An 18,241-nucleotide genomic window follows, 5' to 3' on the forward strand; every position below is an offset into this window, starting at 1 on the left:
AAGGAAACTCAACATGAGAATTTATCAACAGCTAGAAGAAAATAGCTGTTAATGAAACTTGTTTTCATATGGCAAAAATATCTTACTTTGATCTTTAGATTTTAAGAGAATAATTTTTCTGCTTATTTCCCGCTATAAGCCAACGTTCAAGGGTGACATTTCTGTGCTGCTTTAAACACACCAGAACAATTATAAGGGTTGAATAAGGGCTAATATAGTTGAACACTAAATAACACAAAGGTTAGGGGCACTTACACCCCATACAGTCAAAAATCTATGTATAACCTTTGACTCTCCAAAACCTTAACTACTAATAGCCTGCTGTTGACTGGAAGCCTTACTGAGAACATATACACAGTCCGTTAACTCCTATTTTGTGTTTGTATTATATACTGTGTTCTTTAAATAAAGTAAGCTAGAAAAAAAAAATGTTATTAAGAAAATCCTAAGAAAAACAAAATGCATTTATAGTACTGTTACTATATCAAAGAAAATCTGTGTATGAGTGGACCTGTACAGTTCAAATCCGTGTTGTTCAAGGGTCAGTTGTTCTCTAGAAACTTCTATTCCTATTCTACATAATAAAATATTATAATACTTCACTAATCAGACAGTACACATGAATGGTAGGATGCTCTGATTTAAGAAACGTCAATTAGAAGGTATAATTTTAAATTTGTACAGTTTGACAGATATTATCTCACTTGATCAATAACTAGCCTCTAAGAAGTACAGGGGCAGTATTAACACCTCACTTTTTAAAGACTGGGAAGTGTATAGAAAAGTAAAGTGACCTGTATGATAATGATAAAATATTAATGATAAAAATGGAATCTGGCCTTTTAGTTCTTTCACCATCTCATGCTGCCTTCTTATATGCATGTATATATATATATATTTTAGTAACTGGAATTAGGCACCCAAAACTGACTGCTTCAGTTCTCCAAGAGAAATGTTTATATAATTAAATAAAATGATTTATGATTAATTTAATCCACTACAAGATTTGTATTTTTTTCTAATTCCCTGAGATTTGAAAAAAACTTGTGATGTTGTCTATATCAATAATTTTAATTTTACTACTATAATCATGTTCATTGAAGTACTACAAAGAGAAGGTATCTGGGACTTTTACAAACATTCCTTGTTTATAAGGTCAAAAATAAGTAGTTTTTGTGCCCATTTACAAAATAATGTGTACAAATTATCCTGTGGTCCCTAGGAGTTATAGTGAAGACATCAAAGTTGCCTCAGTATCTAACAACCTGCTGGGAAGACTTCAGGTTAGAGAGCTATCTACTTGAGTGTAAGAGGAGAGAGAATTTTTTTATTTATTCAGTGAAAATGAGTAAGAAATATCAGATAAAAAAAAACACAAATTAATGCTACTGAAGGAATTACACCCCACAATTTTTAAAGCATCCATCATAATGATCCAAAATTGTAGCTCTTACCCGAACACAGTGAGTAACAAAGGAGTCAATACAGTCCTTAGCCTGGTGATTATTATACAGGCAGCACCTGTAAGATAATACTCATTAAAATCAAACTATTTGGCCTACAAAAAGCAGCAGTGATTACTATGGGTGTTACCAACAAAGAAGGTGGGAAAAAGAGAAAATGGAATCAAATACATTACTAAATTAAAAACTAGCATTAGAAAAAAAATAAAAACTAGCATTAGATTAGGAAACATTTCACTATAACTTTGTTATTCACATAAATGTACACTATTTCCAATTCTTTTAGCTCTATATTTGGACAGAGCTGAATCCAAGATGAAATTAACAAGAGAAGAAAAATTCCAAAGTGCCACTTTTTTATAACCCTACTGCAATGCTATTTATTTTTCTACAACTGACATTCTCCTGGGACTGTGCTCATAATAGTAATTACAAAGAAAATACCATACAGAATCCTAAATTTTTTGTTTTTGTGTGTTTTTTTTTTAATTTATTTATTTTCAGCGTAACAGTACTCATTGTTTTTGCACCACACCCAGTGCTCCATGCAATACGTGCCCTCTCTATTACCCACCACCTGGTTCCCCAACCTCGCACCTCCCGCCCCTTCAAAACCCTCAGGTTGTTTTTTCAGAGTCCATAGTCTCTCATGGTTCATCTCCCCTTCCAATTTCCCACAACTCCCTTCTCCTCTCCATCTCCCCATGTCCTCCATGTTCTTTGTTATGCTCCACAAATAAGTGAAACCATAAGATACTTGACTCTCTCTGCTTGACTTATTTCGCTCAGCATAATCTCTTCCAGTCCCGTCCATGTTGCTACAAAAGTTGGGTATTCATCCTTTCTGATGGAGGCATAATACTCCATCGTGTATATGTACCACATCTTCCTTATCCATTCGTCTGTTGAAGGGCATCTCGGTTCTTTCCACAGTTTGGTGACTGTGGCCACTGCTGCTATAAACACTGGGGTACAGATGGCCCTTCTTTTCACTACATCTGTATCTTTGGGGTAAATACCCAGCAGTGCAATTGCAGGGTCATAGGGAAGCTCTATTTTTAATTTCTTAAGGAATCTCCACACTGTTCTCCAGAGTGGCTGCACCAACTTGCATTCCCACCAACGGTGTAAGAGGGTTCCCCTTTCTCCACAACCTCTCCAACACACGTTGTTTCCTGTCTTGCTAATTTTGGCCCAGAATCCTAATTTTTTTCAAGATGTATCCACATTTCCAACCACTAGCCAAAATCATCACCTATAAATTTCTGGTACCTCAACTTCTCTCCTCATGCAGTGGTTTCCTTGTGGTGTTCCTTATCTCAGTTAATAGCATCACTTCTTGACTAAAGCTCGCCTGAGCATAGTCTAGGAGGATCTGCTACCTACCTAGCCCTAGAGGAAATACAGGGGCTGAATAGATGGGAAGATTGTTTTTTTCCACCCCTGAGATGGGAGGTCATTAGTCCTTTGCACCTAAGAAGATGAGGAAAAGCAAAGACTTTTTCCCCTGGTGCATGGACAGGAGCAGACAACGTACTACTCCTCAGTGTTTGCCGTAACTGTATAATCTGACCAGAGCATCAGAGATAAACAGAGCCATAATCATGCAATGGAAAATGATAGCACACGCAGCACCCAAGTGAAAAGAAAAAGCAGAATGCCTGGAACAGGAAGTGGCAAGAGAAAAGGTGATTAAGATAAAGCTCTAAAAAAAGATTTTCTGGGGGCACCTGGGTGGCTCAGTGGGTTAAAGTCTCTGCCTTCGGCTCAGGTCATGATCTCAGGGTCCTGGGATGGAGCCCCGCATCAGGCTGTCTCCTTGGCAGGGAGCCTGCTTTCTCCTCTCTCTGTCTGCCTCTCTGCCTACTTGTGATCTCTGTCAAATAAATAAATAAAATCTTAAAAAAAAAAAAAAAAAGATTTTCTGGATCCAAAAATTAGGATTTTCAAATTTAAAAATTCAATAGAAGAAAGACACTCACTAAAACCTCAAGAGGAAGAAATTTCTCACATCATGGCAAAAATAACAAAAGAGAGAAATATACATAAATATAAATAAAAGAGATAAATATGGAGAATGTAGAGAAGAGATCTAGAGGACTTAGTATATGAGGAGCTCTTAGAAAAAAACAGATGAAGGTGAAGCAATAATTACATAAAAGATAATAAAGGATAATTACTGATTGAAGACCTGAGGCTTTAATGACTGAGTTCCTGACGGGATTAGCTGAAAATGACAGATGTACATTCTGGTAAATCCCTTAAACTCAAAAAAGAAAAAGAAAAAAAGAAAAGAAACTTTACAATCTTCCAGAAGAAAGTGTCAAATCACTTGTGAAGGGAAAAATAAAAGAATCTGATAAGGATCATGCTTTTTTTTTTTTTTTTTCAGGATCATCTTTCTTATCTGTAATACTGGAAGACAGTGGAATAAGAGGGGAGCCTGAGTGGCTCGGTCAGCTAAGGGTCCCACTCTTGGTTTTGGCTCAGGGTTGTGGGATCAAGCCCCACATCCGGCTCCGCGCTCAGTTAGACGTCTGCTTGAAATTCTTTCCCTCTTCTTTGCCCATCCCCACGTTCTCCTTCTCTCTCTCTCAAAAATAAAATAAATAAAATCTTTTTTAAAATGAGTGGAATAACATTTATAGATTATCATGCAATGAACTTTGTTATATAATAACACAGTCAATTCTTGGTACTCATGATAGTTCTGTTCTTTACAGTTGCGGTGGACACTAAATTAGACAACACAGAAACACTGCAGCTAGGGTAAAATACAGGGTTAGGTTCCTGCCAGCCTCTGGTGACACCATTTTCATCAACTGATCACTACAGAACTTTAAAGATGCCTTATGTAATGTACACTGCTGAATTATTAGCAAAGTCAGGCCTGAGTAAAGCTTATCTAACACACATACTCTCTCTGAAAGGCATGCTACAGCCTTCTTGGGCTAAGGAATACTAGACAGCACATAATTATACATGGAGGCCATTTGAAACTATGAAATCACCAAAAAAGGGACAGAAATGTGAAGAACATGGCATCTAATGGAGCTGTTTACAGAGTAGCCTTGTTCAACACTGGATGACTCAGATTTTTTTGCTGTTCTGCACATATCGGCAAATTCAGCAAGAGTGGAGTAAATACCCACTGAGAGTTACAAATGTATTTTAGTGAGTAAGCAAGATTTGCAAATATGGAATCCTCAGACAATGTAGGTTGAACTGTAATTAAACCTAAATGGCTAATAATAAAAGTGCTAAAGGAAGATGGTTAAACAGAAAAGGAAAAAAGGCAAATTAGACATAGACAGTATTTCACATACATCAAATTGTCAAACATTCTTAAGTCTGATAATGACGAAGTCCAAACAAAGTACGGGAAAACTAGAATTCATAAATACTGTCTTCTGGCATATAAATTGGTTTAATTATTTCAGAAAGCAATTCAGCAAAACTAGCAAAGTTGAAGATGTACATATTCTATGATCAGCACTTAATTTCAGTTTGTTTGTTTTTTTATAAGATTTTATTTATTTATTTGACAGACAGAGATCACAAGTAGCAGAGAGGCAGGCAGAGAGAGAGAGAGGGAAGCAGGCTCCCCGCTGAGCAGAGAGCCCGATGCGGGGCTCTATCCCAGGACCCTGAGATCACGACCTGAGCCGAAGGCAGCGGCTTAACCCACTGAGCCACCCAGGCGCCCTTTCAGTTTTTGTTTTTTGAAAGATTTTATTTATTTATTTGAGAGAGAGAGAGTGAGAGAGCACAGAGAGAGCGAGCACGAGTGCACAAGCAGGGAGAGGGAGAAGCAGGCTCTCCGCTGAGCAGGGAGTCAGATATGGGGCTCAATCCCAGGACCCCGAAATCATGACCCGAGCTGAAGGCTGCCGCTTAACCAACTGGGCCACCCAGGCGCCCCTTAATTTCAGTTCTAAGTATATACAGTCTATGTGCGTGAGGAGACATATTCAAAGAAGTTCACCACAGTACTGTTGTTTGTTTTGTTTTGTTTTTTGAGAGAGAGAGAACGAACAGTGGGGGTGGGGGAGAGGGAGAAGGAGAGGGAGACACAGAAAAAGACAGAGTGAATCCCAAGCATGCTCCACACCCAGCAAGGAGCCCAACACAGGACTCAATCCCATTACCCTGAGATCACAACCTGAGCCAAAATCAAGAGTTAGGCACACAATCAACTGAGCCATCCAGGTGCCCCCAGCACTGTTTTCAACATCAATAAATTAGAAACAACTTAAATGTCCAATTGTAGAGAAATAACAAAACAAACTCAATATATTCAAAGGGTGGATTTTAATGCGTAAAGTAAGTCTGCATGAATCAAACTGGATGATTTCAAAACCCTAATGTTGAATAAAAAAATCATGTTGCAAAAGGATGTATACAGTGTGATATTTATGTGAAGTCTTAAAATATGTAAAATAAATGGATGTATCATTTCCAGATACACATATCTGGGTGAAGTGTACAAGCATTCATAAGAGTGAGACACAAACTGTAGTGCAGTAGTCACCTCTAGAACCAGAGTGGGAGGAAGGGACCGGGTGAGGGAGGATTTGAAATTGCAGGGAGTAGTCTGTAAAATGTGGCCCAGGTTCCCCTGGTGGGGACGGTGACCTGGGGAAGCTTTCCAGGGGAATACAAGGTCGAAACTATTCTCACAATATTAAGATGTTATTTTCTTTTTGTACTCATTCTCTAAGTGGCAGTTGTTTTCCAGAATATGTGGCATGCAATATTACAGCAGACTGAAAGCAGAAGGTCAAAATAATCCAGCTATCTTCTATTAAGAGAGACAGAAAAGAGGTTTGCAAAGATGTTAAACTGTCACTTTTATCACTAATTTTTCTTAAAAACAGTTATTTTCCATAAAGATGTTATTTATATTAGTGTAATGGGTCTCTTATTTTTAAAAAACTAATAAATACATTTAAAGTATTCTTTTCATTTCTAAAACAGTAGGTAGCAATATATATGACCTACATAAACAAAAGCTATTTTGGTCTTTACTATTACTTTTAAGAATGTAAAGGTGTTTCAAGAAAAAAATGCTTGAGAATTGCTCATTTAGAGGTTATCTCTAATAACTTAATTCATTAAAATTAGCTGTTCCTTGATACTCAAACTTAGCCCTACTCTGGGACCTGACAGATGTTGCTGTCAGGAAGCCCCACCCATGATTCTGCATGGCTCACTCCCTCAGTTCACTCTCATGTATCACCTGCAATAAGTCTTCCACAACTATCATGCCTAAGACATCCATCAATCCCTTTATCTTTCTACAAAGCACTTATCATGATCTCACATTATGTATTTGTTTTCTGTTCAGTCTTTCCCACCAGACTATAAGCTCCCTGTTAGGAGATATGTTTTCTTTCCCCTAGAACCCAAAAAGGTTCCTGGCAACACCAGGTACTAACTTACTGTATTTATTACAAACGGAACTGATAAAATTTATTAATTCATATAAATATACATTAAGTATTTATCAAGTTTTATCAATCCTCCAAAAGGGAAATTTATAAAAACCAAGTAAAAATGCTGCTTAAAATGGATGGCAGTGTAGGTAGTTGTCAGTTTATACATCTGAATCTTTAATATATTTAATTATAAATTTTAAATTAACTTTTGTCTCCATTTGCAGATGACATATTATATGTAGAAAGACCTAAAGATTCTATCAAAAAAACTGTTACAACTAGTAAATTTAGTAAAGTTGCAGGGTACAAAAATCAATATACAAAAATCTGTTGCATTTCTATACATAATAACAAACTATCAGAGAAATTAAGAAAACAACACCATTTATAATAGCACCAAAAACAATAAAATACTTAGGAATAAATTTAACCAAGGAGGTGAAAGATGTATACATTAAAAACTGTAAGATATTGATTAAAGAAACTGAAGACAGAAATAAATGGAAAGATATTCTGTGCTTCTTGGTTGGAAGAATATTGTTAAAATGTCCTTATTACCCAAAGTGATCTCTAGAGTCAATGCAATTGTCATTGAAATTCAAATAGCATGTTTCACAGATACAGAGAAAACAATCCTAAAATTTATATGGAACCACAAAAAACCCTGAATACTCAAAGAATAAAAAAGCTAGAGATATCACAATCCCTGATTTCAAACTATACTACAAAAGCTACAGTAACCAAAACAGAATGATACTGGCATAAAACAGACACACAGATCAATAAAATAGAACAGAGAGCCAAGGGGGTAAAAAGCAATTGTATATGGTCAATTAATTTTTGACAAGTCAAGAATACACAAATGGGGAAAAGATAGTCTCTTCAATAAATAATACTGGGAATTCTGGACAGCCACACGTAAAGGAAAGACACTGGATCCTTATCTTACACCATGCACAAAAATCGACTCAAATGGATTAAAGAGCATAAAAATACTTTTCTATGTAAGACCTGAAACCGTGTATTAGAAGAAAGCTCCTTCACACTGATGCTGTCAATGATTTTTTGGTTTTGCACCAAAAGCAAAGGCAACAAAAGCAAAAATAAATGGTGGGATTACATCAGAGGGAAAAGCTCCTGTTCAGCAAACAATCAACAAAACAAAAAGGCAACCTACAAAACAGGCGATAATATTTGCAAACCACACATCCAATAAAGGGTTAACCAGGGAAGAGCCAAGATAATCCTGAAGAAGAATGCCATTAGATATGTCTTTTTTTAAATTTTTCTTTTTTTTATTTTTAAAGAAACTTCATTACCTTCCTATTCCTTTCCTTCCCCTGCTGAGTCAGTTGTCACATCCTATTAACTCTACCTCTGAAATGTTCTTCCAATCTGTCCTCTCCTTTATATTCTCAGAGTTTAATCCTTCATCATTTCTCGCTTGTAGTACCTAATTAGCCTACCTTGCCACTTTGCCCCATTATCATTACCAGTTTGTTTCCCATAAAAAAGTATACTATACTATGCCAATTCCCTCCTAAAAACCTGAGCACTTCCTCACTGACCCTAAAATAAAGACCATATTTTACCAAACCATTCACAACTCTCAAGTCTAACCCGAAACTATCTTAATCATCCAACTCCCATTTGCTTATTTATTCACTCATGCGACAAAGATTTATCATGTGCTGACTATTCATACTGTAGACACTGCTCTAGCACCTGTGATACATTAATGAACAAAGAGCCAAAACCACCTGCCCTGACCTTGTGGAGTTTATATTCTAATGAGAGTGGGAGGAAGGAGACAAGGAAATAAGAAATAAACAAAGTGGAAAAAAACATAAAAAATAAAGAAATAAACATAGTGAAGAACTGTATGATACATATAGACTTCTTCACATAGCGAGTAAGTAAATTACACAGTATGTAAGGAGAGTCGCTACAGGAGAGAGAAAGGCAGTGAAGGGCTGAGGCAGCATGGGGGTTGCACTTTTTAAATAGTCTAATCAAAGCAGTCCTTATGGAGGTGATTTAAACAGACTTGAAGATGGTGAGTGAGTCAGTCCTGGGCATTTCTGTAAAATGCCCTCCACCCCAGATTCTGTGTAAAGGCTGTAGGGTGAGAGCCAACCTCTATGTTTCCAGAATAACAAGGAGGACAAAGTGGCTGAAGCAAAGGAGATAAGGAGGAGGGGTAAGAGATGATGAAGCCGGAGAGGCATGAGAACAGGAGTCTAGACCAGAGTATATGGGACCTCCTAGGCTCAATCATAAGGATTTTATTGTGACTGAAACAGGGAATATAACCAACACTGAATGCCTGGGAATTTACCTCCTCCCAGAGACAGTCCTTAACTGATTCCTGTGTGGATAAGTTCTCAGGCTCCCTTTGTTTTGTCCCTGACAAGGACAACTCTGAGCTGTAACCCACACTATCTCCACAGTTCCCCAACAGGACCCAACCAGAGTTATTTTCCATGAAGTATACCTCTTGTGGTTTTCTTCCTTTTTATGTCCCACTTGCCCACAACCCTGCTGGTTTTTCCTTGGAATACCTTCTAAGGTTACATGAACTGTCTCAGGATTTGCTTTTGGAAAACCCAAGTTAAGAGAGGAAAAAGTTTTATGTGAGACGTGGCATGATTTATTCAACAAATTGAATGCTGAACCACTAACTGTTCTTAAAGTATATAACTCATATGCTCATGTCTTCAGACATGCTGGTTTTTTTGCTGAGGAATAACAGCACATTTCTTCTCCTTTGGAAAAGCTCTATTCATTTTCCAAAATGCCAACACAAGTAATGATTTCTTGTTGCATGAAATCTTTTCCAGCTTCTTATGGCAACATGTTTCTGCTAGAGCCACTGCTCTAATGTTAATTTATGGATCAATTATTTGTATTTTCTATGTTTACCTAGACTTAGATCACTGAGAAGAGAACTTGTTTTTTAATAATTATTCCCAAAGTGCTTCCCTGACACAGGGCTTTGCACACAGTAAGAATCAAAGCAACTTACTGAATTTGGTAATTCTTTGTAAGGTTTTCTTCTCATACAGGGCCTAATGTCAAACTCACTAAAACCTCAGTTTAAATCTAAATAATACGCAGCAGAAATCAAGTAATTTTAATACGATCGAGTTTTTTGTTTTTTTTTTTTACATGAAGATTTGATTACAATAGTTTTTATGCCTTGGCTATAAAGAAGCACAGAGAACTGGGGCTTTTAAGAAATACATTCACTATAAAAAGTCTTAGGGTACTTACTTTGGGGAGAGCACCGGAGGACTGACAAAAGACCGGAGTGCATCCTTCACCATGTCTTGCATGAGATGGGTTCCAAAGACCTTTTTGTTATCCACCAAGAAAGTGGTCTTAAAACAAATGTTATATATTAGTAACACTATCAAATTTTAATACACTGTACATATAATTGTCATTACTATGACATGAACACATTTCTTATAAATACTGCAGAATAAAGAAGAGATTAAAGTATAAAAACCTCGTGGTAATCAATAAATCACTATTCAAAAATGGGTATTACTTATTAATCCCTATTAAGATGTATTCTGATGAAGGAAAATTTAAAAATGTGCAAGAACATGCATTTCCCATGTCCAGGGTAGTGACAGTAAACTAGTCAAAGTGAACTGACTAGTCTGAGTATGTCAAATAAGCTAATATGTAAGAAAGAGGGCTTCATATAATATGAAACAGCAAATGATTATCAATATTAGTTGATAATCTTTGTCTCTAATGAAAGCTTTGGAATACATACACACTTTCTGAAACTGGAAAAACAGAATTCATGATTAAAGAATACATTATTTAATAATAATTTGCATTTAAGTTTCTCCCCCTTAATGACTTCAGTGTATTTTATTATTTGCTATACTATCCCTTCCTTGATTTCCTAACACATGTGGGTTGATTCCAGGAGAACACAGGATTTCACTTTTCGTAGGCAAATATTAAACAGGAGTGGGATTTGTGTATTTAATTTTATAAGATTCTGACAAATTGTTTTATAAGTGGCCACAGCACTTTACATTCCTATCAGTAAATGCATCCTCACCTGGACTTGCTATTGTAGATTTTTTTTTTTAAGAAGATATAAAAGGTGGAGAGTGGTATTTCACTGTGGTTTTAATTTGCATATCCCTAACACCAGTTATGTTCAGTATGTTTTCATATTTAGTGTTTAAATTTGTTGCTCATTTTAAAAACTAAGCAGTAGTCTGTTCTTACTGTTGTGTTTATAAAGTTCTTCGTATGATACAAGTCCTCTGCCACACATGGATTTGCACGTATTTTCTCCACTCTGTAGAATCTCTTTTCTTTTCTGTAACAATGTCTTCAGAAATAAAGTTCTAAATTGGTCATTTTTTATGAATTGTTTCTGATGCCATACCTAAGAATTCCATCTTTTAAAGTACAAAGATTTTCTCCTATCCTTTTTTATAAGTTTTATAGTTTTACCTTTTAGATTTATGATGCATTCTGAGTCAATTTTTTTTGCATAAGTCTGTCCAATTCTTCCTGTACCACTGTTGAAAAGATTACCTTTTCTCCACTGATTTGCTTTTGTATTTTGTCAAAAATAACTGACCATATTAATAACTGATCAGTTGACCATGTATATGACCATGTAGTATACAGTACTATAATACTATATAAACAGGATTATAAAATACTATGTAACAGTATACAGTACTATATAATAAAGGCCTAATTAAAGAATAGGACTTTTCTAGACTCTCCTCTGGTTCTACTGATCCATTTTGCCAACACCATACCTGTCCTGCAGTCAGATAGCTCCCAAATCTGCTTTTCTGCACAACTGTTCTGGCTATTCTAATTCTTTTGTCTTTCCATATAAATTTTAGAATCAGCTTGTTGACAATGCTCTGAATCTGTAGATAAAAATTCTGGGGAGAATTAACATCTCCAATCCACAAACAAGGTATATTTCCCCATTCATTTAGGTCTTTGATTTCTTTCACCAGTATTTTGTAGTTTTTTAGCATACAGGTCCTATAAACAGGCATTAGATTTACACCTAAGTGTTTCATTTTTTGCATTATTACAAATAGTACTGTTTTTAAATTTTTTACTTCCCATTGCTCACTGCAAATATATAGAAATACAGTTGCTTTTGGATATTGATCTCACACCCTTTGTTCTTCTTAAACTCACCCATCTGGTCTAGGAACTTCTTTGTAGATTCCCTGACATTCTATATAGAAAGTAATGTTGTCTGTAAAAACATATCTTTTCCCCCTTTCAACTATGCCTTTTATTTCTTTTTTCTGCCTTTTTTCACTGGCTAAAATTTCCAGTACAGCTCTCCCTCAACTTATGATGGTTGGCTTACAGTGGTCCCAAAAAGCTCACTGTAAGTTGAAAATACTCTTACGTTGCAATGCATTTCATACATCTAGCAGACTGAACATCACAGCTTAGCCTCGCCTACTTAAACATGCTCAGAACATTAGCCTACTGTGAGGTAAAATCATCTAACACAAAGCTTATTTGATAATAAAGTGCTTAATATCTCTTGTAATTTATTGAATGCTATACTAAAAGTGAAAAACAGAATGGTTAAATTAATTGTTTGCCCTTATGATCCTGTGGCTGAGTGGGAGCTATGGCTCACCGGTCATGCCTAGCACCACGAGAGAGTATTACACTGCATACTGAAAAGATCAAAATGCAAAATAATAAAGTATGGTTTCTACTGAATGCACATCCCTTTCACATCATCATAAAGTTTATAAATCTTAAGTCAAACCCACTTAAATTGTGGACCATCTGTACTATGTTGAAAAACAGTGAAGTGAGAAAGCAGATATCCTCGTTTTACTCCCAATCTTAGGAGGAAAGGATTTAATCTTCCATCATGAAGAATGATGTTAGCTGCAGATATTTTTGTACATTCCCTTTATCAGGATAAGGAAGTTCTTTTCTATTCCTAGTTTTGCTGAGAGTTTTTATCATGACTGGAGGTTGAATTATGTCAAATGCTTTTCCTGAATCTACTGAGACTTTAGATTGTATGGTAGATTACACTGACTGATTTTTGAATGCTGAACTAGGATTTCATTTTTGGAAAAAAAACAACCTGGTCATGATTTATTATCTTTTTTTATATAATGTCGAATTTGATATGATAATACTTTAAGGTTGTTCTGTCTATGCTCATAATATGTCTATAATTTTCCATGCTTTTAATGTCTTTGGTTTTGCTACTGAGATATTGTTGGCTTTATACCATGAGTATTGTTGGCTCTTCTATTTTCTGGAACAGACTGTACAGAATTACCCTGGAATTTTCTTTTTGGAAGGTTTTAAAATTATGAATTCAATTCCTTTAACAGATACAGGATCATTCAAGTTATCTCTTTTGTTGTGAGTTTTGGTAATGTCCTTCAAAAAACTAATGCATTTCATCTATGTTTTTGAATTTATGGACATGAGTTCTTTATAATATTTCCCATATAACCTTTTATAGACCCTTTTGGGACCTGTAGTAATACTTATTCATTCCTGATACTATTCATTTGTATCTTCTTTTATTCTTTTGTCTGGTTAGAGATTCTTTGATGTTACTGATCTCTTTTTTTTTAAGGCTCAGTTAATTTTTTTAAAGTACTGTTTATTTAAGTAATCTCTACACCCAACGTGGGGCTCAAATTCACAACCCTGAGATCAAGAGTCACACAGTCTTCCAACTGAGCCAGTCAGGCACCCCTTCATTGATCTTTTCAAAAGAACGAAGTTTTTTGGTTACATCAATTTTCTTCACTGTTACTGTTTCTTATTTTACTGACTTCTGCTTTTATCTTTAGTATTTCCTTTCTTCTGCTTGCTTTGAGATTCATCTGCTTTTTTTAAGGTAGAACCTTAAATTATTCAGAACTTTCTTTTAAAAAAATTTCAACTGAAGAATAGTTAACATACAGACTTATATTAGTCTCAGGTGTACAACACAGTAATTCAACAATACCATACGCTGTGAAATGCTCATCATGGTAAGTGTAGTTACCATCTGTCATCAAAGTTATTACAATATTATTGACTATATTCCACATGCTGTACTTTTCACTCCTGTGACTTGTTTTATAACTGAAAGTTTGTACCTCTTAATTCCCTTCACTCTCCACCCCCACTTCCAATCCCTCTGGCAACCACTTTTTTCTTTTTCTCATATAAAGATTTCATCTTATAAATTTTCCTCTAAGCACTGCTTCGATTATATCCCACAGATTCTGTAGGTTTTATTTTCAATTTCATTCAGTTCAAAATATTTTCTAATTATCCTCAAGACGTCCTCTTGGATCCTAAGTTCTGTTTAGAAGTGTGTTAATTTCCAAATATTTGGAAAATTTCCAAATATCTTTGTTACTGATTACTAGTTTAATTCCAAAATATTTAGAGAGCATGCTTTGTATGATTTCAATTGTTTTTACATTATTAAGGTTTGTTTTACAGCTCAGGATATGATCTTAATGAATGTCTAATATTCCAATACTTCTAACACAAAAATATAACACTAACTGTTGATATTCTTTAAGAGCATCTACTTTTGTTCTAGCAATCCATAAAGCAATGTCAACACATATAAAATTTGATGTTTTAAGAAGTACTGCTATACTAAATAGAACTTACTTGCAATAGAGATCTTGAAAGAACACAAGGTGATTGTTCACTAAATTCACAGAAAAAATCCTGATACACAGAGAAAAAATAATGTCATTAATAGATTAAATAAAAGCTAGAAATGTTTGTATATAGCACGTAATTTTTACCAGAACCTTCTGCAAATTATATACTACCAGAGTTACACTTGATCTTAGCCAAAAAGCCGAGAAGTGATATATATACTACCAGAGTTAAAAAATGACAGAGAGCTAAGGATCATGTCTATTGGAACTGTCTTAATTGTATCACTGGGACAATGGATGATTTTGGAGACTTTTTTTTTTTTTTAAGATTTTATTTATTATTTGACAGACAGAGATCACAAGTAAGCAGAGAAGCAGGCAGAGAGAGAGAGGAGGACGCAGGCTCCCTGCTGAGCAGAGAGCCCGATGCGGGGCTCGATCCCAGGATCCTGGGATCATGACCTGAGCTGAAGGCAGAGGCTTAACCCACTGAGCCACCCAGGCGCCCCAGAGACTTTTTTCTTTTTAACTGACCAGTAGAATTGTGTGGATCCAAATGAATTTGCACACCATGAAAATTAACAGCATTAGTAATAATCTGCTAACGAACGGCAGAGGTTTACTTCCTACTTCACAAAAATAAATACCAAGTAACCAGGCCAACTGGATTTATATAACTGACTTCTTGAGTCTTTTGACATCCAAAAGATATGCTTAGAAAAACTACATATGGGTTTATACATAGATAAAAGAAAAAAGGTAAGAAAATACACTACAATGTTAGCTTCTGTATATTATAGTAGTTATTTATCATTTTCCTATTTTTTGTGTTTTCTAGACTCATGATCCTCAATTTAAAAGAGTGTTCTGCCAAAACCTACCAAGCTTCTCTAGTCAATTCACTTTTTTTCACAATTAACTTTTATACCTTCCTCACACTTCTCAAAGTAAATATTCTCTACTATAGATGTCCTCCCATTTAACATTACAAAGAAAACTAAGTCATTTATCAACAGGAAATCCCTCCACTTCAGCCTCTAAACTTTATCAAACTGAACCCACATTTGTACTCAGATCCTTTCCTTGCCCACTTTAACAATGAAAGCCCTCCATTTGTACTACGGACTCCATTCCCTCCTGTCTTTTCAGGAACATTACACAATGTCAAGAATCCATCCTTGTCTGTACTAGATATTTAACTTCTCCCTCTCTTCCAGATCCTCCCCATTTATAGTTAAGCAGTCAATTTCCCCCCATCTTCAGAAAGAAATTGTCACATGCTCCACAGTTCTCTCTCAACTGCTGCCTTCTCAGCTAAACTTTCTGAAAGAGCTGACTTAACCATCTCTACTTACTCAATGGCCTCTCCTCATCAACACACACTAACCCGGTTTTTCACTCTAGTCACCACTGTCCTCTGACACCAAATCCAGTTGACATTTGTCTTGGACCTAATTTACTTCTTTCATCTGACCTCTCAGTATCTGACAGGACTTCCTTCTGGTAAAATAAAACCTTTTAAATGACTTTCACGAGTTTCTTCCTTTGTGGCCACTTCTCGGCCTGTGCAGTAGGTTCAAAGTGTAGTTCCAGACTATTTTCTTTTCTCAAGCCATAAACTTTTTCCCTCACAATCTTCACCATACCAATGCTTCAATTACTACCTCTAATAGTTCCAAAATTATATATCTAGCATTGACTTCTAAACTCTATCCACAGAGTTAATATCTATTCAATATCTCTGCATAAGTATCTTAAAGGCACCTCAAATTCAGCTTCATTAAGAGCGTAAGCTGACTAAAGGTCTTTGGGAATTTCTTCATTTTGGTGAACAGCAGAGTGTGTATCAAGATCTACAAGTCAGAAACCCGAAGACCTCCTGAGAGTTCTGTCATGCCCCATCAATTAAACATCGGTGTTTAATTCAACACCACTGCTATCAATTTTAGTCCATGCGCAGCTCTAACTCTGACAACCCACATCATCTCCCTGCCAACCTTCTAACTGAGTTACCATCCTTTTTCCCTTGGACTGTAATGAGAGTTTCTTAATTTATCACACTGTGTTTACTCTGGTCCCTTCCTCCATGTTTTCTCTACAATGCAGCACACATGGCTGCAAACTGTTAATTCAGATACTTAACTACCCCATCCATATTGATCTTGCGTAAAACTCGAATGTGAAAATGCAGAAATATGCAGAGCATAAACTATAAAGAATTATAACTGACATTTTGGTATTTGTTGTTCCAATCTTTGTTAAACTGATTTTACCTGATGATCACTTCTCTGTATGACAATGTATAAAATGGATAATCTATTTTGAAAGATAACATTACCCTATGTCAATATTTTCCTATAACATGCTTTTTTTTATGGTCAGTTAGCCACTGTGTATTACATCATTAGTTTTTGATACAGTGTTCAGTGATTCATTAGTTGTGTATAACACCCAGTGCTCACCACAACATGCACTCTCCTTAATTCCCATTATCCGGTTATACCACTCCCCCCTTCTGAAACCCTCAGTTTGTTTCCCGGGGTCCATAGTCTCTCATGGTTCATCTCCCTCTATGATTTCTCCTGCTTCAGATTTCCCTCCCTTCCCCTACGGTCATGCTATTTAATGTCAGTATGGCATATATTCTACACATACTATAGGATGGGTAGTATCAACAGTGAGTATTTAAACTGTTCCTAGTTTTTCAAGATCACAAATGATGAGGAGCCAAATACCTCTTTAGTTCATCTTTGCATGTATCTTAGATGATTTTCTTAGGCTAAATCTCTAGAAGGGGAGTTGCTAGGTCAGGATGTACACATTTTTAAGACTTTTGAGAGCAATAGCCACACCACTATAGGAGAGCAACTACTGCCATCCACCAACATTAAATACAATTTTTTGTATTCTCCCAATCAAGTTGTTATAAAGCACATTTCCTCAATTATTAGTAAAGGTATGCATTTTTCATATTAACTTCTTTTTCAGCATGTGTGCTCATGTCCATTTCCAATTTTCCAGAGATGATTGTCTTGTATGTAGTAAGCACACCTTATAATCTGGTACTTTATCCTAATAGTAACAGGTTTCTTATGCAGATCCACCAGATATTTGGTCCCCTCTTTTCTCTAACTTTAATCTTCTCAATTCTTGGCCTTAGCCACACTCCCCTACTACCACCACCGACTCTCGTCCCAAGTGTTCCAGGTATCCAGACTCTTCTCTTTCTATGCCCTCTTCACATCCAGTGCTGGCAGTCCAGGCCTGGCTCCCCCAGCTCCTCACTACTATGGTATGTCATTCAGCATTCACCTTCCTGACAAGGCAACCCACAACCCTCTTCCAGAATATTAAATTCCAACTGTTGCACTATTTTTTCTTTTTCCAATTCACACTGATCGCCTTCTAAAATCTTACATTTAATCTGAACACAAATATTCATGTAACAATTAAGAATCAGAAAAGCAGATGCAGCAGAAGAAAAAAAGTCTCTATTCTAATTCCAGATATGCCACTAACCAATCATTTAATTTGGTTACAAGCCCTCTAAATCTTACTTTGTTTAGCTATACAATGAACTGCAAATTGCAAAATTATGTCTATGATCTTTTCTACCTTTAAGATTTTATGACTCTTAAGACAGAATAAGGACAAAACTACTAAAAAG

The 18,241-nt window shown here is 35.9% G+C and overlaps 1 protein-coding gene across 5 annotated transcripts in view; it reads right to left on the reverse strand.

The window, feature by feature from the left end:
- The window catches only part of NAA35 (N-alpha-acetyltransferase 35, NatC auxiliary subunit), a 99,020-nt gene that overhangs the window by 13,061 nt on the left and 67,718 nt on the right, over window positions 1–18,241 (reverse strand). For all 5 annotated transcript variants that reach the window (XM_046023974.1, XM_046023975.1, XM_046023973.1 and 2 more), the window contains 3 exons: window positions 14,579–14,638; window positions 10,175–10,281; window positions 1,455–1,521 (listed from right to left, as the gene is read on the reverse strand). In XM_046023974.1, the coding sequence (XP_045879930.1) occupies window positions 1,455–1,521; window positions 10,175–10,281; window positions 14,579–14,638 (234 nt within the window). The remainder of the gene's footprint in view (window positions 1–1,454; window positions 1,522–10,174; window positions 10,282–14,578; window positions 14,639–18,241) is intronic.

The sequence above is a fragment of the Meles meles genome, chromosome 11 (assembly GCF_922984935.1).
Source record: "Meles meles chromosome 11, mMelMel3.1 paternal haplotype, whole genome shotgun sequence".
Lineage (NCBI taxonomy): Eukaryota > Metazoa > Chordata > Mammalia > Carnivora > Mustelidae > Meles > Meles meles.